At 46.5% G+C, this 24616-nt stretch overlaps 3 protein-coding genes across 9 annotated transcripts in view; 1 reads left to right on the top strand and 2 right to left on the bottom strand.

Moving 5' to 3' along the window:
• Nucleotides 1–129: 129 nt before the first annotated feature.
• On the bottom strand, nucleotides 130–16056 carry LOC105699830 (orphan steroid hormone receptor 2). Of its 7 annotated transcripts, none has more exons than XM_012425177.1 (8): nucleotides 15903–16056; nucleotides 6608–6748; nucleotides 5101–5256; nucleotides 4612–4876; nucleotides 3968–4230; nucleotides 3646–3842; nucleotides 3248–3525; nucleotides 130–3134 (listed from the first exon to the last, which is right to left on the bottom strand). In XM_012425177.1, the coding sequence occupies exons 1-8, from the start codon at nucleotides 15954–15956 to the stop codon at nucleotides 2875–2877; spliced, it is 1614 nt and encodes a 537-aa protein (XP_012280600.1). In that variant the 5' UTR covers nucleotides 15957–16056; the 3' UTR covers nucleotides 130–2874. The 7 variants fall into 7 exon arrangements, with proteins under 7 accessions (XP_012280600.1, XP_012280601.1, XP_012280603.1 ...); XM_012425178.1 differs by having other exon boundaries at nucleotides 3968–4215; XM_012425180.1 differs by lacking the exon at nucleotides 15903–16056 and adding an exon at nucleotides 10502–10584.
• Nucleotides 16057–16429: 373 nt separating this feature from the next.
• Nucleotides 16430–19589, bottom strand: LOC105699924 (microtubule-associated proteins 1A/1B light chain 3A). Its single transcript, XM_012425369.1, has 4 exons — nucleotides 19467–19589; nucleotides 18934–19096; nucleotides 18666–18854; nucleotides 16430–18566 (listed from the first exon to the last, which is right to left on the bottom strand). Exons 1-3 carry the CDS (start codon nucleotides 19507–19509, stop codon nucleotides 18692–18694), a joined length of 369 nt encoding a protein of 122 aa, XP_012280792.1. The 5' UTR covers nucleotides 19510–19589; the 3' UTR covers nucleotides 16430–18566; nucleotides 18666–18691.
• A 1426-nt stretch (nucleotides 19590–21015) lies between these two features.
• Nucleotides 21016–24616, top strand: part of LOC105699784 (dual specificity tyrosine-phosphorylation-regulated kinase 2) — a 28256-nt gene continuing 24655 nt past the window's right edge. Inside the window, exon 1 of the mRNA XM_012425075.1 lies at nucleotides 21016–23306. Within this exon, the coding sequence (XP_012280498.1) occupies nucleotides 22143–23306 (1164 nt within the window). The 5' untranslated portion in view covers nucleotides 21016–22142. The remainder of the gene's footprint in view (nucleotides 23307–24616) is intronic.

Genomic DNA, 24616 nt, shown 5'->3' with positions numbered 1-24616 from the left:
CACAGATTTTCTACACTTTTTACACTTCAATTAGGATATGAAGCAATTACTGCTGTGTATGCGAGTACCACTACTACTTGTTCGTTCTGCAATAGGATGAAAGAAGCATGAGTCAATTGTAACAAGAGGTAGCTCTGATAATCTCGTACTTTATTTACTTCTCGTTACTGGTATATGTATAATATTAATTACAAAATTATTATCGTTAATATAAATATTTGTTTTTATATAGGCACATTTTGTTATGTACATTGCAGTTTTCCCTTGAACAATACCTAAGAAGGTACTTAACGCTTATGAATTATTTATTATCCGTTGCCCTGATGCAATGGCAGACATAAATGTCAACTCTATGCCACTGATCGTCATTAAACGCATGTAAAAGCATCAATTCTTGCACTCCAATTTGAACAGTTTCGCAAACAATTGATACATCATTTTTTGTGAAAAAAAAAAAATGCTCGCTAAATTACAAAATAATCCCCCGATACGGAACGAGGATAACTTTAAATCCTATCATATTTAAAAGAGAAATCTATGAACACGCTAATAACATCTGATTTAACCAGTTATTGATACGTCAGAAATCGCTAAATTGGTGTTCAAATATATAGATTTAAGCGTAAAACTCTTTTATACACGACTAATAATTCATATCTCTATTCTCATCCCTTAAAAACTTCGACAACCGTCCAAAAAATACTGGCTGTAGAACTTTTCCTTTATACATACTTCTAATATTAATTTCATACTTAATACATCTTCAATAAATACCCACTTACTCAAGTTAGGCATCTCAGTGTCTAAGACGAGTGGATATCAAATGCGAATGAGACCTATTCTCTACATGTCCATAATGAAAACTGTAATCTGGATGAATGCATTAACCGCAAATTTGTATCACTTTAGCATAAACCAATTTGCGTAACGCATTTCATTCATGCGAGATGCGTTTAAATTATGATACATAAAATTTTATGTAAACGAATTTAAAGTTAGCACTTTTGACCACAATCTAAAACGTAAGTTATACACTTTACGTAAATTCAGGAATGTGGAATAAATTTGTCATCTATTTGTTTTTCTTTCTTCTCCTCTAAAGGTTTTAACTTCCGCAAGAATGTTGCAGTCGTAATTTACATACGTAACGCAACTAACATCAATGCATTCCGCACGAATAACGACTAATTGTTTTTATAAGGTTTGACTTTGTGTCTTTATGTCAATCTAATTTGGTCAACGCGAACTGATGCAATTAAATTAAGATCCGCATAAGAATTTAAAGATCGATATGCAAATTACGTGTAACGACCACGTACAATGCATTCTCAGGAGTCAACGAGTACGAGTTGGATTTCCTGAATTGTATCGGCGGGCTGACAATACTTTTTCCACGTAATTTCCTTCGAAGCTAACGTACTTCTAGTCGAAACAGTGATTGGTAGCATACGGTAATTAATATGTCATTACAGTTAACAATAAAATATTACATTTACATGTAGTTAAGTAAACGCATGTACAGTTATTAAAATTCTCTAAGCCTACGTTAAGTATTCACGCTTCTCTCACGAAAGAAAAAGAAAAGAAAAAAAAAAGTACATTTTATATTGTCGTCTTTCGAACAAGTGTGGAAGGCTTCAATGCTTCCGACGATATTAACTGGGATCACGTGTCGAGGCCAAACGGTATGAAATATCGAGGAGAACAGGGTCGATCTAATTCCTTAATTCAATTAGGCATCCAAAGTATCACCTTCAGATAATTATTTCATTGTCGAGCGTATTCCTATGATACCGTCGCCTCAAGGGTGTTTTAGGAGCTATCAATATACAAGACTTTCCGAAGCGACTTTCCGATGACCGGTCTCATATCCAGTTTATCCGAATATCCAACTGTTTCGTCAGTACGCTTCGCTTATACTCAGGAGCAGTAAGATACGCTAATGTAAATCACCTTCTGTGCTGTATATCGACGTTCTCCAGAGAAGTCTTTGGAAAGTTTTGTGTATAACAAGTTCTAAGAGCATTGAAAAGGCAAGTGGTGGATACCAATTCGAGCAAAACATCGAGCATGAACTACCATTACGCGACTACGTAATAACAAATTATAAATGAATACTATTTATTTTTATAATTTCATATAAAAGATCATTTTCAGGGGACAATTTTGGGATCGTTCAATTCCTTGCTGTTCGTAAGTCCTCTCTCTATTTTCTCTCTCTCGATATTATAAAATCCCAAAAGGTTATTAAGTTAGTTATCACGGCATTTCTTGACGTTTATTGCGTTTACTATCTTGCTCCCCCCCCGGCTTAATTTCTCGTAACAGATTGCACCGAATTAAACAGAAATCATCCCAGCCATACCGAGTCGAGCCAACCTTGCAATTCCTTTGAAACCGACGCCTAAAGAAACTAATCTAAAGCACCTATCTCAATGTGTAACTTCGTGAACGTCTCCGCGAACTTGTCCAAGCACTGTTTAACGTTCTAATAATAAGAGACAATACCGGAAGAACGCAGATTAGAAACCGATGGAGAACACCTAACTTTCCACAGGATAAACGCCCTCTGGTCACGTAGAACAGGGAGAGAAAAAAAAAGGTTGCAAAGCAGTCGAATAATGAAGCGGGCCAATTGTCAAAACATGTACCAGTTACCGACACTGCTCCAAGTCACCTGGGTGATATTTGATTACACTTGATTTGATTGCACCAATCGGAACATACTGGGAAACGGTATGATTTGAAAAGAAAAAAAAAAAGAGGAAAAAGCTACTGGCGGTACCCTGACATCGAAAGGTATAACAGCATCCATCACTAAATTGTAAATACTATGCTCTTAGGTCACGATTTACATTGCACGAGCAACAGCTGTCACCCCATTTGGCTCTCAGGTTCAGTTTTACAGTCTTGCATGGTAAGAATGTAAGGCACTACACTCGCGACGCTTACCCTGCCAATAAGTCCCGCGAAGAAGAGGTCTTCCAGGGCTCTGGGATTAATGGAACGAAGAGGCGCCAGCCTGAGCAATAGACGAGGTAACCTGTCGGACCCGACGCGTTGTTGCAATTCGTTCCATGCGGCTTCTTGCAAGACCTCTACCTTTTTGCGCCATACTCCAGCTAATACGTTATCTAAGAGAGAAGAAACAATTAGTTTCCCGACTGCCGGGTTATGCATGGGATAGAATGCTCATTGCGCTCGAATTGTTAGAATTCCGAATGCCGTTCCCGTTCGCGCGACTCACCAGCACTGAAGAGGGTCAAAGCCTTAAGGTACGCATACTCCGCAGCATCCACTTGCAATTTATGCAAAGAGCTGATGCAGTCCTGCAGTCGGCATATGTGCTCCGTGACGGACTTCACCTTGCCGGCGGTGATCTTCTCCTGGGCGATGCTCGCCTGGAGATGGTTTATTATCGAAGTTAAAATACTAGGGAGCGACAGGGTGTACGCGCACTGGGCAAGGCCTAAGGTGAACAGCTGGCCCCAGGAACTGCGCACCAACGTGGTTTGCACTTCGGAACTGGAAAAGGAAAAAAAAAGGAAATGTGTATTCAACGTTACGCGTTACATCCAAAGTACGGAGGCGATGGTCGCAATTTTCCACCGGTAGCTCCCAACCCTCGACGGGGAGGATACTCACGGCAAGGCTTGGAAGGCAGGGATTCCTCTGGCCCAATGCACCGAGAGGAACAGCAATCTGGCAGCACTTTCGCAGATATAATGTATCGACAAGTAGGCGGGTGCTGGACTAGGTGCCCTGAGCTCGAACACCGTGTGCCTTTCGGACAAGAGCTGTCCTGTCCATTCCTCTTCGGGTTCACCGGACCCATTGACGCTCTGGAACAACGAACATTCCCCAGTTTTAGGAAACTCGTCCCACCGTTCATTTCCAATGACTATCGAAAGATCTTAATATTTTATTCTATCCTCACTGCATGTATCGGTAGACTCGGTTCACTTACGTCTCCAATGAGCTTAGCCATATTGTCCAACGCGTGGGAGATAAGTAAACGTTCCCGAGCTAAAGTTAAAGCGTCACTGAGGTCACTGTCGCTGCTTTGGTCTTCGACGCTGGGACTCTCGGGTTGTTCCCAGGCTGGTGCTACTTCCGGTGCGGGTTGCTGCGGTTCCGGCTTGACCCGTGGACTCCGTGGGCCGACTTTGGTGCCGGCGGTGTCTCCCAGCACAGGTTTCCGTTCGTGCTGCACCGCTGCAACGCCCCAAGCTTGCTTATGATTATTACATCCTATCGACTGTGTCTTACAGAGGCTACACCGCTATCGATCTAGGTTACCGGACGCGAATCGGTTTTTATTAACGTATGGATACCTACGATCAAAGTGTCGTACAACCACGTGCCAATGTGGCACGCGGCGTTGACCCTACTTGAAGTACACTGGGAGACATCAATGCCCTCCCATCCTGCACAAGCGATGCCGTATCTGCAGGGGAGGCATTCATGTCCGCCATTGTACACCATTTAGTTTATCAAACGTGGGATGAAACTTTAACGGGAAGTAAAGAATTCCTAGATGGTGACTGACCCGATGCAACCTTAATAACAACCGACTCGCGTATTCTCGCAGGACGAATTAAATGAACTTACAGTCACTGCGCATTCCCATCGCCAGGCACTTTTGGAGTCTGCAGTACTGGCAGCGGTTTCGGTGGTGCTTGGTAACTTCGCAGGTCTTGCTGCCCCTGCACTGGTAGCCCAGCTGTTTTCGAATACTGCGCTTGAAGAAGCCTTTACAACCTTCGCAACTTATTGCACCGTAATGTCGACCGCTCGCCCTGTCGCCGCACACGACGCAGAGCTCTAAGGACAGGCCCAGGCCCAGCGAGCCTCGTACGTCTCTGGATAACTTCACCTGCACGGGTAAAAAAAGGAGATGATTAACGGCGATATAATAACGCACGACCCCTGATAAAGTATCTCTACGCCTCGCATTTCCAGGACGGTTATTTCCTTCCAAGGAAGGTGCGACGATCCTTCTTTTTTATTTATTAAAAAAAAAAATCCGTTCTTAATTTCCGTGAACATTCCCCCGGAACCCTTAGTTAAAATTCGGTCGCTTCTAACGAAGAGCCTCACCTCCGCATCGACATTACTAAGCTGTTCGCTCGCAATATGCAAATGGGCCGTGGCTGGATGATGTTCGAGACCGTGAAAATCCCTTGCCAATTTGCGTTCCGCCTTGTCGTCGAACATGCTCTCCGTAAGTTCCCTCTGATCTACGTCCATGTCGCTCTATGGCAGCAAAAATGACAGCGGTTCACACTTAAATGTCAGATCCTCCCGACCTAGACACGCTCGCGAGGATCTCTCGCGGTCGCCATTTCCCGCGTTCCCGGAAGAGCGAGGCATCCGAACGCCGTCAAATCGGTCGTTTTCAAAGCGTCGTATCGTTTGCTTCGCTCTTCCATTCCGCCTCCTGCCGACCCTCGGCGAGCCTTTTTCCCCGCATATTTCGACTACGTAACGGCGAGAAAAATCGATGAGCATTGCGCGGGCAGCATGACGGCTTCAAAGTTAACATGTATTTATGCTTTCTAACATCAGCCAGCCAAGGTCACCATCATACATTTATCCCGGTCATTTTGACATCGTAACTCAGGCCGCGACGGTGATGCAACCTATAGGCCCGAGGTTACACCTCGAAAAGTAATCGTCGACACCGACGAGGCGTAATTGAACTATTCATATTTTTTTATTAGAAAAAAAAAAGAATAACCATATTCATAACATATTCGCAGGACGCAGTCTGTCGAGCCGAGGTTATACTTCGAAAAGTCGTCGGCAGAACCGACGAGGCGCATTGGAACTATTCATATTTTTGCTATAAAAAAAAGTAATGTCCATAAAATTTCAAGCTAATATGACGTGGTTATTTTTCATTTTTCAACCCCTGCACTGAGAGAACAAAATTAGTTGACTGAAACAAATCTACTACCGACGTCTATATCGGCGCCCGAATCATATATTATCTCGAGGAGCAATTATTTTCCTGAGAACAAGAATTCACGTTGATTTAAACGAATTTTGTCTACTCGATCTGATATTTCATTGGACGCATTTGATAGGATTTTCTTGACAGTGCACATTTCTTTGAGTCAACCAACTTTTTTTTTCCTAGGGTGGGGGTCCAGGAAAAAGGGACGTCATGGATGAAAAAATGCTCCGGGGTGAAACGAGGTAGGATTCTCTCGAGAAATCGTGCTTTCTGAGGCTATAGCCAGGACGGAATTTAATGTTACAGGATTGGTGGACGAACAGAGTCTCCATGGAGTAAAGAGCGGTCACGAGGGGCGCGGAGAACTTTGCCATGCTCCAAATCGTAAATGTCGGCGCAGGTTTCTCACAGCGGAGTTCGCGGCCATGCAATTGGAGCGAAAGCCTAAATATAGCACGATCGACTCATCCCGGCTCAAGACAGACACCCTGTGTTCCGCGGATTTGCGATAATGGTAAAAAAGGGAGGGACAAAGGGCGCGCATTGTCCGTCCGAAACAAAGTCTCTGTCGCGTGAATAACTCGCGATGATGCGGATGATGCGCTTTATCGCTCGACAAAGTCAACGAGATACGAGAAAGACGTTTACCTCCGCGTCGCCGTCACCCCCGTGGTCCATTCCAGGATGCTGGGACAAGCCTCGGAAATCCATTCCCACCTTGCGATCGGTCTCGTTCTCGTTCACAACGGCGTGATCACGCAGATCTCTGTGGTCTCTGTCCATTTCTTTCTGAAAAGACCAACGGAAGAGGGAGAGAAGTTAGCTATCCGCGTTTGCAGCCATACCCGACAAAGTGTACAGTTAGCTTATCACTTTTTAAGGCGCGAACGCCTACTGGGGGGATAAAAAAAGGCCCAGAACTGTACGCGATCCTCGTTAGGTCCATATACGCGGCGACTATGCATGGCAATATGCAATCTGTATTCCACGTATGCCTATAATGTTATAGTAAGTATTACCATTACACTAGCCGTAACCGATCTCTCGGTTTCCTTAGGAAGCCACCCGAAGACATGACGTTTATTGCCGTCAAACGTGCCATAAATATTCTACGCCCACCGGGGGCTTTTCGCGACTCTTCCTTCTCTTTTCCTGCTTTTTCTTTATTTTTTTTCTTATTTCCTCGCCGCCTGTTTTGCGCGTATAAGCTCATGGAATCTCGTCCTATGTGGGTTAAAGGAAATCCTGCATTCTATTTTTCCGATCTCGACTCCCTTTCCAGGATGCATCCTCGAGGGGGCGAACGAGGTGCACTTCTGGCGTCCAATTTGTCCACGCTGATCTCCGTCGAGGAGATGAAGACGTCGCGTTATCTCCCGATGAAAATGCTAATGCCGAGCGAACAGAGTGTACCCTTTTATCTGCATCTCGGCAATGCACACCTGAGAAGGTAAGTGCAGGCCAAACGAGTTGCGGCGGTTACGTGGCTCGAAAAGTCAAGGGTCGACCGCGCGTACGAGACCGCTCCGATTTACATTAAATCTTAATTGCCGGCCCGATTAATTGCAGCCGAGCGATATATCTAAACGTCGGTCGGTAACACGATCTTAACACAGGCGAGGAGAAGGGAAATCGAACCGCGGTAAGACCATCTATCCCCGTTATCCTCTTCAACGGTGCGGCCAGCCCCTCGTCCTCGGTTTTCTCTTTTCTACGTCTGTGCCACGTGTTGTTTCACGACACCCTCTCCCCCGATTCCGCCCTCTCGACTAGGCCCTCGATATAAAACGCGTAACACCATGATTTCGAATTATTAAATTAACATCCCTGTACACGCGTCACGGGCAACGCGATAAATCGAGCACTATTCGCCAAGAAATGTATAAAAATGCAAAAAACAAATTGCCCGCGAATTTTAAATAATCCCCGAATTCGTAACATTGCCCGTACATTGAGATAAAGAAATGTCATTGAGTCAGAGAAATATTTCATTTAGTGCCAAAGAAATATCTTGTTAATTCAAATAATTATTAACTGTCCGAGGAAGTATTTCTTTGTTTTGGAGAATTTTTCTTCTCGGTGAAACATGTGTATATCAGATACATGCTCCGACGGCTCACAGAAATACGAAGTTTAAATTTTCCCGGTCAATCCGACCTAAGGATAATTTTTCCCCAGGCGTTTCTTTTTAGTTACGAGGGACACTCGGTGAGAAGGCCTAAGCCAGAGCTCTGGCAAAAATCGAAACTAGAGCATTCGCTCTGGTCTCGTCTCCGACTTCGCCCCGCCACCGTTTGCCGAGGTGAAAGAGATGGTTCCCGCCAGCTCACAGCCGCATGCCGAAGCCTGTCATAGGTCGCAGGATTGGCATCGCAGCCAGGACCCAAATCGCCATCAAACATCACCGATTCACGATTCAAAATCGAAAATCGATCCCTAAAACCTCTCAAAGTCTCTCTCAACGAATCCATAGCCAAGCGATCTCGCGGTCTACCAAAAATCCCGAATTGTCGCCACTTTTGCCATGTCCCTTTTACCGGTATTCCACCCTCTCGTTGATCGAACCAGCCAACTTCACACGAGCGGAAACTACAGAAAATGAACGTATAAAAAGTGTAGAAAAAATCGAGCATCGACTGCTTCGACACCGGAACTTAAAAAAGGAGGTAGTCACTTGGGCCGCACCGGTGAAGAGGCTCGTTTATGGATCCGTAGACTCGTGGATTTATAGATTCGCAGACAAACACATGTCGAATCGATGCCCCGAGGTGTCGCAGGGGCCTAAATCGAATAAGCGAGGAGTAGGAATGGAAAAACGTCGGTCGTCGGTCCCGCCGGCAGCCGACCGCGAGCGGCAGCTCCGCACTGGCCGGGGGCGTCCGCGGATCCGCGGCCGCTCGCTCGCGATACGGACCCGGTCATTTCGCGTGGCAGCCAGTGGCAGCCGGTGGCAGGTATCCCCTGCCAGTGGAGCGGCCACCGCGAGGAGTGCCCCCGGCCACGGCGAATCTCAGGAATGTCGACCGGGCGTACGGGGAATCGATCAGCCGCGACAGCGGATAAGTAGAGCGCCTAGCGATATCTAGGAATCGGCCGAATATCCTCGCGGATCGTTGAGGTAGGTCGCGGAAGCGCTCCCTTCGAAGCACAGGGTCGTGGTCTCGGGAACCCAAGGACGTGAAAAGAATACATGAACTAGTAGATGTGTTGATCTACATCGATTAATCCGACTCCACAATTGATGGCAATAAAATTGTCTTTGCAACGTCACATTCCGCATCTAAGGTAGATGAAAATTACAATAAAAAAAAATTGCATTCGAGGGAATACGCACTAATACAGCAGATACACCCAGTCAGGTGTATTCGTAGATTTTTTAATTCGTAACTTTTCCATTTTACGCTTTTCTAGTATGAAACTCCAGCTCGGAGGTGTGTAAAAATGTATGTAAATTTCCATCGGTTTTTGTCAGTGCGCCCCGAGAGAAAAAGATATGATATAAAAATGGAAGCCCGGAAGAAAGTCCTGGCACCGATGAAATTTAAGTTTTTTCTTCCTTTTTTTTTTTAATTCGTTCAAATTATCTGCATTTTTTTATATGTATGCCACTTTCGTGTCACCTTAAGGCGCGGATTTCATTCCACGTTTTGATAACGGTAATCGCGATAGTCGAGCAGTCGACGGTCCTTGACGGCGGAGTCGGTGTGCCGGGTCCATGTGCAATACGTCCATGGGAAACGCACGACGCACGTCCGGCGAGAAGTCGAAAGTGTCTCGAAGTGGCCATTTCGAGAGTCGGCATCCCCTCTTGGGTCGGCGCCGAGCGACAAGTGCGAGTACTCGCGACACCCTCTCACTTTTGCGAAACGACCTCGGTCGAGGGTGACGAATCCCCGAGGTAGGGAAAAATAGGTCCCGGCACTTCCTCCCTAAGTGTCCAGACCCGAGTAAAGCCGTACCAAATTGAAGGCGCTTCCCTAACGTCGATCGATTCCTAGGTCGCTCAAAAGTTTCGAGAAACGAGTCCATTCTACACAAAAGTGTCCTCGAAAATCCTCGTGGAATTCCACTGGCAACGAATATCCTTAAAACCTGTAGTTCTCTAAAAAAAAAAAAAAAGAAAACTCCGCACTCGTCCCCTAGAATCCTGCAGGAACGACTCTATGGGGCGACGAGCGCCATCCAAGTTTCCGGATTCGTCGAGGATCATTCTTGCCGCCAGAAATCGAACAACCTGTTCCACGACATAGAAGAAACGGGGGAAAATTCGGCGAAGGTTACCGAGAGCGAGGGACATCCCCGTCGAGGCCATCGGCTCGCGTCACGCCGGGCGAGGTCGAGTTTCTCCGGGAAACGAGCGACGTGGATAGTTCGACGGGGTCGACCTTTGAGGAGGGCCGAAAATTCGGCAGGTTCCGCGTCTGCGCCCCAGTTCTCCTAGTCCGCACCAAGAGACACACAATCCTCGTCGAAATCCGTGGAAAATTCTCCCGGCCACGGTTAACAAACGCAAAACTCGTAAAAATACTAAAAACCACAAACCGGATCTCGACTTCGCGAAGGATCTCGGGAAAGATCCTCGCAGGACACGCGAGAGGGCCCGGTGGGTCCCTCGGGCCGGGAGACACGTCCGGCCGGGCACTCGTTACAGTTTGAACTCCGGAGGAAAGCCTCGAGTTTAAAGGCAACCTTGCGCAGGTGAGCGCAGGTGAGCGCAGGTGAGCGCAGGGAGGCAGGGAACGCTCGGACGAGTAGGCAGGCCGCTCTCCGCGCGCCGCGGCGCAACGGGCGGCCCCAGCAGATTGGCAGGTCACTCTCGTGCTCCGAGAAGGTAAGCGCGACCAGGTGCATTCTCCCGCCGGTTGCCTACCTGCGCTCGGCCCGACCCAGCCCGACCCGGCTCGACTGGGCCCGACCCGGCCGGACGCGCGCGCAGGTTGCGGGTTATGTCACGGGACGTCGATGACTTATCGGTCGGGCCCTCGAGGTCGGAAGAGGGGGAGGGGACGGGGGAAAGAGGGAGATAGAGAGCGAGAGAGAGGGAGAGGGCACCCGTGTACCGAGTCGGCACTACCGATCGCACCGGGATATGTCGGCCGGAGGTCGCCGAGTCGAGGACGAGGAGACAGAGGGAGTTGGGCGCTAAATTATGCACGGGAATTGAGAAATTTCCCGCTCGACGGTGCAGTCCTCCCAGGGGACCCCTCGAGATGGAGGAAAGGACTTCGCGAAGTCGCGGGGAATTTCTTATTCAGGTTTTCACAGAAGGACGAGTGGATGCGCGTCGTGTGACGCATCTCGCGACGGAGAATGCGACGACGCAGGGGACGAAAATCTATGGTTAAAGCTTTAGTTTTCGAATAAGCTAACGTTTAGGCGAAAGGGTCCGCGATTACGGAGCCTTCTTGGTGCTTTGGACGGTATTGCACGAGATAATGCGACTGTCGACGGTATTTTTTAGCTTTATCTCGAGTTGGCGCGTTCGCAACGTTAGAGTCCTTTACATCATGCGGCGTTGGGCGTGTTTTCCACGCTACTGGGGATTAATCAGATACGGCGATGATTGAAGAGACATTTGGAATCCCATACACCTGGCGGTAATCGCGAGCACCTACTCGAGGTATCGTATCTCGCTGATATCGCTATCGAGCTTCTTATCGGAGTAGCGGGCTAAGTTCGGGAACGTCCGCCGTACGTTCGTGTTTCCTGGCTAACTATCCATGTATATAGTTTCTTGCGAAATCCGACGTCTTGATTTGCGATGGGGCAGGCGATATACGATGTATGCACTCATTGATAAGCTAACGAGGGCAGGCAACACCGTGCGATGATTGCTCGTTTAATCACTCCGAATCGTCTCAATTAGCACTGGGCGGTGATTGAGCGGTGGACTTCCTGGGGGTATTTCCTGAAGAAATCGGGGTCAATTTTGGAGAGAGAAATCCTTCCGTCGATTCGGTTGGACTGTAAAATAATGTAGCATTACGGTCTTATTTTTATGAAATAAAAGTTGCCTTCCGGGGGTCTTTCGAACCTTGGAGAAAATTCCAATATGCTCTTTCTGCTCCTTTTCCTCAGATTTCCTGCGGGCACCCTGAAGGAACCCTCGGCCAGGGGCCACAAGGTCGTCCAACCTTTCAACCGTAACGTTTTAAAATTCGTTGGTAGCACTTCCGGACGTCATGTGGTCAGCTGCTTTCTACAAGAATTCCTTTGACCTCCTTCTCGTCCAGACATCTCCCAACGTTCTGCGTTATAAAGTGAACTCCATTCACGGCGTCTCACAGTCCTGAGGTCAATATTACTCCACTATTCCGGGTGAATTTTTTGTTTCATCGAGCCAACTCGCCGTATGCTTCTCTCGAGCTAAAGGACAAGGTGCGAGGCATCGCTCAAAGTCCTGTTGGCATTTCTCGAACAACTCGGCGGCCGTTGCGAAAGGAGTGATTTTTCCTTTTCTTTTTTTTTTTTCCCTCAATTTTCCTGAGTGTTTCCATGAACCTTACGATTACGTCAGAGAAACGCTCGGCCTGAATCAAAGTATACGGCATAATGACGGACTGACCTATTTGAAACAGGCCGTTTAAATATTTTTTTAACCTTAACGGCACAACAAATTCTCCCAAGAACTTCTAATCGGCGTTTCGCCCTCGTCGCGTTTATCCCTCGATGGATACCGTTCGATGCTCGCTGGAAATATTTATTTTCTGGCGCCGGCAGAAGTGGGAACGATTAAATGGCCACCTTCCATTCGCGTTCCCTGCACAAGTCAATGAACGTGACGCATGTGTTGGCACGTGCAAGGTGACAAAACGAGGTGGACTGCCCGCGAGCAGGCATGATCGTTCCGGAGAACACCTCGAACGAAAACCCATGTCAATTTTCAGGCGACGATAATCACTCTCTTCCATTCTGAAAAATCTTACAAGGGCCCGCCGACCGACAGAATCCCGAGATATAATCGCCGGAAGGATTAATTAGTCTCGCAACGAGTCTAGAAATATACAAAGTATCTAAACGCCCATCTTTGCAGTTCTTCACGTCCAAATCGGTCGGGTCACCCAGATCCGGCGTTGCTACATTTTTAAAAATATTCACAAAGTCCATACACTTTTAATAAACACGGCTGGAGTAAAATGATTACTCCGACGTCTTACGAGTGAATTACTACACATCTCTGCATAGCATAAAATAAATCAAGTAAAAAAGAAACACCACGTAACCTTGCAAGATTATACAGGAAAATATTAATCCACTTATGCACTCAGCCTATAAAAAGTCACAAGGTGTTTAACGTACAAAATTAGTACACCATCCGACAAGTGTCACAGTGAGAAAAACATTTCATTGAACCAAGGGAATATTTCTTTGAATAGTGCCAAAGAAATATTTTATTAATTCCAAGAATAATGATTTGACTCAAATAAATTGTAATAGTTCCGAATAAACGTTGCATCCAATTTATTCGAGTTTGTTCTAGTCAAATAATTATTCATTGAATTAACAAAATATTTCATAGGTACTATTCAAAGAAATCATTCTTGGGTTCAATGACATTTTTTATTTTCTCTGTGCATAAAATAACAATGTCTTTTTCGAGAGCCTACTTTTCCACGTATTCCCACGGGCGCGACCGGGAACGGCGGAATAAATTCAAAAATTCCCCTTTAACGGCGGTGTCCGAAGTTTGCGGCCATATCGGCTGTATCGTGGCGCGCTTTACGACGCGCGTAAAGTGCGTTATTGTGCGGGATTCGGGCCTAGCGGGGAACCGGAACGGCCGAGGAAAAATTCGAGAAGTAACCGCTGGTCAAAAGGGCCTCGTCCCTCGGCATTTCCCGAAGGGGTCGCGGCAATTTCGACAGGGGTAAGTTTTAGGGACCCGCCAGTCGGGGCTTAAGGGCCCTCCAGAGAAACGCCGGATCCGGGAGGTGGTCTAACCTTTCGACCGTAAACTTTTCAAAGTGGCGGCTAAACTTCTCGGAATTGCCGCTTCCACGGCGAGGAATAGTCATCGGAGAGTAATTACGTCCGTCCAGCCGGTCCCGCCAGGTAAAGGTCGCTCCCGGGTCCGAAGGTTACCTGCGCGCTGGCTTACGCTACCTCGCGCAACCTCGCGCTACCTCGCACTGCCCCGCACGCTGGGCGCAAAATCTGCACAACCTCTGCACGTTTCTTGCAACTCGGCACGGATTCCTCTTTCGCTACTCGACACCGCCAGCGGATGACGCCCACCTCGAGAGCCATTGTCTTCGCTGGCTGCGGCCTCAGAAAAATCCGAGCTATCAATTAGAAGGGATTAAAATTCCCACTAAACACGTTCCACCGTGAAAAAAGACCTGTATCGCCGTTAACTCGACGCCGAGCACTTTTTTTTTTTCTATGCAAAAATTCCACCTCAATGCGTAACACCATCGTAACACCTGTTCCCTATTGGTTCTGGAGTAATTCTCCATTCTCTTGAGAAGAAAAAAAAACGCACGCAGTTCAAATTGTTTTCCGGTTTCGTTCGACGCTTCCCAATTGAATATCAAGCAAAATTCGATTTTACCGAGAAAATTCATGGAAAATATAATTAGTGACGCATGAAGGGACCTGCAAAAGCGGACGAGTTACATTTAATGCAGCAAACAATCATTTACTCCTCGCTATGTTCATGAAAAAAGGTAGCGGAGACCTTAAAAGATAAATGTTAAATTAAGTGAACTGAAAACTGACTGTGTATCGTTTCTTGACAAAAAAAGTGTGCGAGGGAACGCGATATGGAATTGACATGACGAAGTAAATCGTAACGAAGGAGGTGTTGACCGTGCGACGGTGCAATTTCTACGGTTAAAATATTATCGACTTCCCGGCTAATTACTCCACAGCCGTGCGGAACAGCTGGGGCGATAATTGCGAGATCAACGACAAGTGCCCGGGGACTAGCGTGATCTATCGCGCGATGTCAACAATTCTTAAGGCCGCCTTAAGGCGGCGGCTCGCGGGCACTTAATTGGTTACACTCTAGATTCCACGTAAAATACGATTTGACACGTGGAGCCGAGAGTTCACGGTGTTTTACCCCAAGTCACGAGTAATTTGCTCGAGAACGGGCCAACCCGTGACCCCGTTGTCCCGAAATTCTGATCGGCGAGACGAGAAATCCTATAGGCGCATTGTGCACCTTCAAACGCCAGAATAGAAATCAGCGGCGGTCGGTTACTGTTATCCTCCAGCATGCATAATAAACAACGGCATTATGTGCCTCTCCGTCCGACCCAGTCGAAGGTCGGTGAAAGAAAAAAGAAAAAAAAACCACACACGCCTCCCGTTGCCTTTAATATAAATTAATAAATAGCGTTCCCATGCAGAGAGAGAGAGAGCCGGGCTCGTAAAATGCCGGGAGCCTAGTAAAATAGTCGTGCCGGGAGTCGGTAAAAATGCGAGCGCGGCGCCGATCCGGAGCGTTTTACGCGCGCGGTCTCCCGAGAGGCTTCGCCGCGCACGTACGGCCGCCGGATCGGAAATAGGTTAACGTAACGAAAGGCTCGACGTATCGCGGGTGTTCCGTTGAATCGTAAACAAGGTATGCGAGATGGAGGCGTGCTCGACGGCGGGGCCGAGGTTAGGTGCGACGGGCCGCGGTCGAGATGACACGGCGCGACGTAGCCGACGCCGCCGTCGGCACGGACAGGGTTATATTCGTACACGTCCGCGCCTACGTAAACAAGTCAGGAGCCGATCGCACCGGGCGAGCTCTCGGGAGCCGAACGCCGTCGCGATGTATTAATAGAGAAGGACGCGAGCTGGCCGGTCCCTCGACTCGGAGCGCAGCTCGGAAGGGCGTGCTCGCTCCGTCGTCGACGAACCTTGGCCCCCTCGGGTCCCGCACCGAAGGCCGCGGCGATGGAAACTGTCCGAACGGCCGGTCGCTCGAGAAAATCAGTGCTTTTCCACTCACCTTTATTGCGGGAAGCGACGAACGATCCGCCCACGTCTCATTTGGACAGTTCATGCCGACTGGCCGACTCGGTCGCCCATCCGCGGGTTAGAGTTCATAACCTCTTCTAACCTTTACTTTACCTTTCCATTTCCCCTGTCCCCCCTGCCGCGGCCCGCCCAGCCCCACCGTTCACCTTTTTGCCCACTCGACATCGCAACACGAGCATCGACGAGCATCGACGAGCGTCTTCGACGTAGATTCGACCGGGCGATCGCCGCAAAGTGCAGCGCCACTCCGCCCGAGCGGGAGGCCGTGCAACTTCGTCCCGCTGGAGACGCGTTCCGAAACCCATCCTAAACCTGCTCAAGCTTGTCTTGAGCAGCGGGCGGGAAAGTTTGAAATTACCGAAGCGGCGTAGTTCTCGACTTCGTGATATCAAGTTTGTGCCTATACTTCTGAGATGTCACTTAAGACTAAATGTTGTTCATTTGATTTTTAGAGTATAGCGGAGGGATTGTTAACAGGATATTTAAAAAAAATCTGAATTTATTGTAAATAAAATCGTTTAATCTATAGAGCACAGCCGATCCAGCCTAGACTCAGTCTACATGTTTCAAAAAAGTGGGCTTATTTATTTTCGTCCAACGCATACGTAAATTCTTATTTGTATCTTTTGTTCGGCAAACGAAGCTGAAAATAAATCATTTAAGAATTCGGTACTTTACAATATAGGAAGGCACTAAATAAGGTTACATTCGCAGAAAAGAGGTATCTTCGTGGAAGTATTAACCGTTAATGTATATATTATTTTGTTATAAAAAGATCACTGTGCATTTGTGTACACGTTCACACAATATCGGTATCAATAAAAAGGAAACGCAAGTCGACGAAGACTTTCCTTAATAAAATTAGTCTGATTAATCCTAGAGCTGTTTGAAACAATTAAAGGGAACGTCAGTTTGCGTTTAATAATTGATTTCTCACTGTATTTCCTTTTAGTTGATTCATTAGGTACACAGAAACCCTGCCTTTGTCGCTTTATCTCTCGAACAACTATCACAAGTTAACAGAAAATGTTTTATTCGTTATATGGACGAATTCCCAAAAATGGTATTTACAATATGCCCAGAAAGTCAAGAAATTGTTAGAAAAATATTTTATGAGACCTGCGACAAATCACTTTTGCACGATCACAGGGAAAGTTTCTATATAACTTTAATTATTGTACATTGCGAGTGTTGACTCTCAGACCTCTACAAAAACAGTCAGATGCAAAAGTTAATTAAAACTGTGATGAGCGTTAATAGAGCAATGTTTTACTAATTTGGTCTTTCTTTAATATTAGAAATATGTACTCCTGTACTTTTCTTATACTGTACCATTACCTAGCTAAATTAAATACACAATCATTGCACAGTATTCTATCTACTGTGTCGTAGATCTGGACTAAATCTAACATTATTTATAAAATGAGAATTTCAACTTGGATTATCTAGATACCACTTTGCGTAGTATCTGTTTAGATTTTATACATTCCGCTGAAATCGAGATTAGGACTCTTATCAATTCTATGTTTGTTAATTACTAGCTAAAATATCCTAACTGCAATAATACATAACTAACCCTCTTTTTAGATCATAGGTAATTTTAAACTGAAATGTAAAAATACAAATTATATTTTATGTTCGCTCGATAGGGAATATTGTTGAAATCAACAATCTTTAGATACAGTCTAAAAGTTTGAGTCTACATAGTTTTTTATATATCGAAGAAAAAATTAATTTATCCTGATCACATTTGAATGATGTGTACTATTGTACACAATAGATATTGAATATCAATAGAATACGTTTTTAAATACATTACTCACTATTGTACAAATAACTTCTTTTAAGAAAAGTTATTAATGAAAATGATTCAAATGAATTTGCTCTTAATTCTTATTTGTGTTATTTGTTACGGATTATTACCTTTAATTTTAACATATCAATTTGTTTGTGAATGTTTCTGCGTTTTTTAACCAGATTAAATTTTTACAAACAATAGTACTCAAACTCTCCAACTGCAATTTGAATTCTCTAAAAAGATTAGTCTTATGTTTGATTATTCATATATCATAGCCTGTATAGTGATTTAAATTGCAGCACCAACCTGTAGATTTCCCGTTTGTACCATAAATTCAATTTTCATTTACAACTAAGAAGGTTCTTAAAATTTCCCTATTTGGAAATATTTTAATCTCATTGGAACTGCAGGTCATAAAATTTGAGATATTTCTGATGTCAATACCACAAATTGTTATAACTACTAATGCCCCTGCTTAATCAATGTGTTAAAATTAATGACCGTTCGCAAATATCATTGCAGTCATCATTCCTTAACAAGACGAATAATAGTATGTATTATAGGTAAATTGGCTACCGCTATTAGTAACAATCAACTGCCGCACTGACATGCCATTATATAATATTCACACCAAATAGCCAAAGCACCACGAGGAATCGATATCAATTACTTCCCTCCATTACTGATTACATATTAACGATATATAGGACTGACTAATGACAAAGATTAATGGTTGCTTGGAGTACTACACAGTAATTAGCAAATCCATACTTTTGCTGAAATTCGATTGTGAGCCCACTGTGATATAGCATTTATGTGACATTGTATTATTCTTATCTGAAATTGAAAGTCAATGAATTTGCTTTAAAGGTCAAGTTTGTTTCATTTCCAAATAAAAAAGCCAGAATCGTAATTATCAATATTAAGACTGCTTACCTGTATAAAAGATCTTTTTATGAAACCTAGTGACCAAACACCTCTTGACTGGCAAAAACGATATACAGAAAGCCATCGTCATCCTTTTCATGTTGATATAAATGTGCCATGTTCATGCTGCCACTCACCATACTTCTCTGATTCACCAACAAGAAGAATGCTTGCGTTGGATGAAGTTGCAACCTACGTCTATTGATAATACATATTAATAAAGCACTTATCTGTTTTTCTAGCTACATTGACAAAGTAATCACAATGAGTAATGTACCTAATAATTTTTACGAATTCTGCTACCGTCAAATGATCCGGTACCAAAAATTTTGTCTTGTCCAATAATGGCAATTGCTTCTCTCCATAATACCGTTCAACAATAATAGGAATCTTATGTGGATGCCGCTCCCGAATTACTTCTATGTCTGCAACTCGTTGTGCTAAATAATAGAGCATAAAATCAACATTGATTCTTAAACGTTCCTAATTAAATAAAAGAAATAAGCAATCATCATAATCGCAGTTAAAACAATAGTCAGTGTTGTACAAATGTCCCGTCATAAAGACTAATGCTTGCACCACACAAAGAAAAGCACCTAGCAACATCTCAGCTTACGCTTATATATCTTCGAATTGACGTCTTTTTTTTCGCGCAATAAATCTTAGACGCTACGATGCAACAATCGGTGAAGAACAACTATTGACTGGTGCCTAGTGTACACAAACCGAAAGCCTTTATTCGTTGATCGTTTCCAAGTACAGTTATGAATCCATCGATCGATGTTTTGCGGATCTCTCGATAATACGTACCAAAAGAGCGACTCTCCTTAAAGGACTTTGGCACTGAGCTCATTCTGCACTCGTAACGTATTGTAGATTTGACTAACTACGACGCACTCGCGCAGATATCAGCTGGTGCGCTTACAAGAATCAGTTACAAGCATGGACCTGAGAGTATTAGATACAGCGGAAGGTCCCATAAGCCGCAATGTATTTTTTGCGCACACGTCTTCAGCGCTCCATCGTGGGTAGGATATACACCAAATACCCGCGCTACTTCACAGTGCCTCATCCAGCGGGAAATTTGAATAGGTGAAAAGGAACGCAATATAAAATACACATGAAAAATATGTTTCACATAATAAAATATTTATTTCACAACTTTTTTGATAAACATTTTCAATGCAAATGATAAACACTTACTCCTGATGTCTGTCGAATTCATTTGTTTTGTAGATACATTTTCTACGGTCCCAACTTCTTCGTTTACGAAATGAACGCTTCACATCGATGACAAATTCGAAGACAGCTAAGTAGGATTAAAAACCATACATTATCCGAATTATGATTCTTGCCGTATCCAGCTCGTACACAAAACTCACTATGTGTGCAGTATGCATGTGAGCCCTACACGCAAAGTTTACTTGGAGCCGCAGCTTGCCGCCGCGAACCGCGGCTGATTGGGACGCACAAAGATTCCGCGTGCGATACGCTCACCCAGGTTGCTGCATGTGTTCTGTACGTGACCACCACCATCACGTTCAGCGCACTGAACTGTTGGGTTGGCAACTAAGTGATTGCGGATTTTTTAATATCATCTATCGACAAAATCCACAATCATTTAGTTGTCGCAGTTTCTGAAACATTGGAACACACGGCTGTGTTCTACATGAGTATGTGTGAGTGCCACGCTCCTAACTGCTCCCGATTTTGATGCAGCCGGGATCGTCTCGCGATTCGACCGCTCGCTCCAAGGTGCGATCGCGACGAGGAGAATGGAGTCACGAGGCGAGACTCGACGGGAGGTGTCGGTGACGAAAACCGGTCGGGAGAAGTTCCTCTCGGGACCGCGGGTTCGAGTTCTCGCGGAGTAGCAACGTCGACCGATCGTTTGAGCGCCCAGTGAGGGAACACGCGGGATGCGAGAAGGTCTCGAGCCCGGCGAGACGGAGGAGAATCGCCGGATTTCGAGAATCACTCGTCCAGGAAGAGAAAGGGGACGATCGGGCCAATCGGGATATCGCCGTCCGTTCTCGGTCCCGAGTGCTCGACTCGTTGACGGTGTCGCGGTGCGCCGCCACCTTGGCGTGCGGGCGCCAGAGGGCGCCGCGGTCGGCGCAGCGCCGCCGGTAAAGCGAAGCCTCAGCGCTCGGCCTCCCGTCAGCGCGGAGCCGAGAGCGTCCAGTGAGACGGGAATATCCGATATCGCCCGAACGCACGCGCGCCCGCAGACCGCGAGGTGGCGCCGTCGGTAAAGCAGCGTGCGCGGACGGTCCTCCCTCTAGTGTCTGTATCCGTGCGCGGCGGTCAGGCGCAGCACCGTGTGCATCGGTCAGTGTGTAGGTGCGCGTCGCGCGACTCGCACGGCCGTTGAGCACGTTTCGTTGCGGTGCTGCACGGTGCACGAGGCTCGGCGCTTGCCTGTGCGTCTCTTTTCTCTCGAGAGGCTTTGTCGGAAGCGAGAGAGAGGGAGAGAGAGAGGCGTGAAGATCGATCAGCGAAAGGGCGTCCCACACTCGTTGTCGGGCACCGTGCCCTCGACCGAGCGGAGGCTGAGTCGGGCTGAATGGAGCGGAGTCGTCAAACTCGGGCGGCCTGGTGCCAATAACCTCCGAGCTAGACCCGGCGGCTCAGGATGCGTTTGCCCTCGTGCGCGATAGATCGTAAAATTAGACGCTCGAGGGCGCACTCGAAGGTTAAAGGGATCCGGAGGATCAAGCAAAAGGGCGAGGACGAAGCGAACGAGGAGGCGAGCGAGTCGGAGTTTTCCTGAGTTTCCCCCCTCCCCCCGAAGGGGGACCTCCGGGTGGCGTCCGGCCGGACGTCGCCGCCGTCGCCGAGCGATTCGACGGTTCCTGGCCCTCGCTCCTCCCTCGGTCGGCCCAGAATCCGTGTTCGCTCAGTGTTTTGACGTGTGTATACGTGTGAGTATGTGTAATCGCGTAGGGGCGAGAGGGAGAGAGGGTCCCTAGGGCTGCTTTCCGTCAAGGGAGTCGAAGACCTCTTCTAGTCTACCGCATTTACACGAGATTTTTTCATGGCTTTTGGATATTACTTTTGAGAACGCATGACGATCTCAAGGTACGGACGAACGAGCGGTCGTCGAGTTACGAAGGAGATTCGGTGATGCCAAAGGCAAAGCGATCCAGAGGAAAGACCTTTGGGAGGTAGACATGGGAGCGGAGGTGTTGCGAACCTCTAGGAGAATTGATTTATGCCTCAGAAGTGGCATCGTGAGATGGGATTGAGTGTAAGAGCCGACGGTCGGTCCAAGAGTAATCCATGTACTGGAAGAATCCAGGAATCGAAGATGTAACTTGGAACGCTTTGTGATTTATTCTACATGGCCAAGAGCAATAACGTGACCTCTTAGTAGGAACGAATAGAATGGAAGTTCTACGCGAATAAGCAAGGATTTCTACGGAAGCGCACGAGGAGACTAAACGAAAGGCACAACGTGAACACTTATCTGCTAAATGGGCACAAATGTCTAGCTTAACCTTAGCTGCCACTACTATCGAGATGCCCCTCTCAAGAACGAATCCGTTCCATTCATCTCGTGTAACCGGGAACGAAAACGATCACCATCCAGCTGGTGGGTCAACGCTGACCGCCACCGTGGATATGCCTCTTTCCAGGCCGAATCCGTTCCACTCGTCTCGTGTGTCGGCGAACGAGAGCGATCATCTTCCACCTTTGAAGGCGAGTGGTTTAGTGCCGAAGCAAGGAGAGTCACCGACGAGCCATCAGACCCACACGGGTCACACGGCGGGGACGCACCTGCCTAGTTTAGGATCGAGTACGAACAATAGCCTGCAAAATTTAACTAGCAATTTGGATAGTTTGAATTTGAGCCTAAGCTCGCATACCAGTCACACCAGCCACACCAGCCACAATAGCCATAATTCCAGTCACAATTCTCACTCTCATCCGAGCAGTCAATCCGGTAGTCCGATGGTTAAGAACGGGCGCTCCGATGAGAATACCAGTGGAGGAAAGCCAAAAATTGCAACGGTTACGCCAGAAATAGTAATGAAGCTGTACATGAACAAGTTGACACCCTATGAGCACCATGAAATATTTAACTACTCCCAGATCTACTTTATTGGAGTAAACGCGGAGAAAAGGCCGGGCATTATAGGGCATGAAAATAATCATGCCTATGACAACGATCAAGGATCATACATTCACGTACCTCATGATCACGTTGCTTATAGGTACGAAGTGCTAAAAGTGATCGGCAGAGGTTCCTTCGGACAAGTGGTCAAAGCGTACGACCACAAGACGCATGAGCACGTCGCTTTAAAGATGGTGAGGAACGAAAAGAGGTTTCATCGGCAGGCTCAGGAGGAGATCAGAATACTTCGGAATCTCAGGGAGCAGGATAAGAACAACACGATGAACATCATTCATATGTTCGACTCGTTCACTTTCCGTAATCACATGTGCATTACCTTCGAGCTTCTCAGCATTAATTTGTACGAGCTAATCAAGAAGAACAAGTTCCAAGGATTTAGCCTACAGTTGGTTAGGAAGTTCTCCCACTCGTTGCTTCAGTGCCTGGATGCACTCTACAAAAACAAAATCATACACTGCGACATGAAGCCTGAGAACGTTCTGCTGAAGCAGCAAGGGCGCAGTGGCATCAAGGTAAGACAAGTGTCATCCCCTATAATTGTCGTTAAATTATGAAATTCTTATCTCAAGTATGCCGTAGTATTTTTTCTAACATATCAAAATTTACCAAAATCGAATAACCATAGATTATGCCGGGCACTACTCTGCGAGACATTCAATTAAATTTAATTTTTCCACGAGGCACGATCCCTGCCAATTTTAGGGTCCCTCCCTCTGTACTAGTCATCGTGAATGGACGAATGGTATACCACTTCTACCCTCTTCGTAACATGGCAGAGAAAAGCACGCCGCATCTGGGAGCGTTGCATTATATATGCACCTGTACACACGCAGGACCTATCTATCTCGACGGTAACTACAGGGACGTGATAAAAGGGCGTTCGCGCGATATTTGATGTATTGACAAATGCAGTCTGGCTCCGTGCGATTCTTGTTTGCACCAGGTACCCATTGACACATATATCCTATCAACGTAGATACCTCGCGATTGAATGCTCGCGATCCCCCATTGTCCCTCCTTACAGTGCTATCTCTCGCACCGTGCCCCGTCAATGTCAAGACAATGCACCCATTCAATCGCGACGCGACTGGTCCGGGAGCTTTTCACCCAAAAATCACATTACTCGGAGTCAGATCCTCCGGAAGTGATTAATCGAAAGAGAGGAAAGAAAAGAAATAGATAAGAATTCGACTAATCCCCCACAACGTACGACGAGCCATCGAATATATTTACATTCCATTTAAATCCGAGGAAGAGGTACTCGAGCATCCGCCATATTTAAATGCCTCTTATCGATCCCGTCAACTAATCGTTATTTTTCTCCGCACCACAGACGAGGTAACGACCTGACTTCGTTACGCGTACGGTCCGTTAACTCGGCCAAAACGGAAGTGCCGTCAGGTGCAACTTCGTTGGCTATCCAGGCTGAAGCAAGGACACGTGGCGAGTCGAGTTCCCTGGCCATTCTTCACAGGACTCGAAGACAAGCCGCCGCGATCTTGCGGGACGCGATTCCCGAGGAGGATACTCCGTGAATGTCAAGTTCTCGAGCTCCACGCGTTCATTAATCACTCCGCGCTCGTCCTTCTCGAATTTCAGAGGGCGGTAAACTTTCCCACGTGGTCGAGAGAACTCCTCGACTCCCTTTAACGGGGTTTAACCGTACCTCCGTCGCTTCACGCCGACCTACGCGCAGGGAGGGAAAACCCTTACGAGAGGCGATTATTTGCAGCTACATGCAGTGCATACTTTTTATCCGCGTTTCCCTCTGAATGGGCCGGCAAAAAGTCACGGAGACTCGCACGTTGCGGTGAGGATTGGC

Source organism: Orussus abietinus, unplaced genomic scaffold (genome assembly GCF_000612105.2).
Source record: "Orussus abietinus isolate OABI.00-Male unplaced genomic scaffold, Oabi_2.0 scaffold19, whole genome shotgun sequence".
Taxonomy (NCBI): domain Eukaryota; kingdom Metazoa; phylum Arthropoda; class Insecta; order Hymenoptera; family Orussidae; genus Orussus; species Orussus abietinus.
Note: the sequence above shows the minus strand (reverse complement) of the source record. Positions and strands in the feature narration are given on the sequence as shown.

What these genes read in the sequence shown, in the direction of transcription:
- LOC105699830 (XM_012425177.1), bottom strand. Translation starts at nt 15,956, where the DNA reads ATGAACTGTCCAAATGAGACGTGGGCGGATCGTTCGTCGCTTCCCGCA. An exon ending in GGGGTGACGGCGACGCGGAG is followed by an intron (nt 5,257 to 6,607) that starts GTAAACGTCTTT and finishes TTGCTGCCATAG; the next exon opens with AGCGACATGGACGTAGATCA. An exon ending in CCTGCCTTCCAAGCCTTGCC is followed by an intron (nt 3,526 to 3,645) that starts GTGAGTATCCTC and finishes TTCCTTTTCCAG; the next exon opens with TTCCGAAGTGCAAACCACGT.
- LOC105699924 (XM_012425369.1), bottom strand. Translation starts at nt 19,509, where the DNA reads ATGAGCTCAGTGCCAAAGTCCTTTAAGGAGAGTCGCTCTTTTG. An exon ending in TAAGGAGAGTCGCTCTTTTG is followed by an intron (nt 19,097 to 19,466) that starts GTACGTATTATC and finishes TCTATTATTTAG; the next exon opens with CACAACGAGTTGCAGACATA. An exon ending in GAATTCGTAAAAATTATTAG is followed by an intron (nt 18,855 to 18,933) that starts GTACATTACTCA and finishes TATTATCAATAG; the next exon opens with ACGTAGGTTGCAACTTCATC.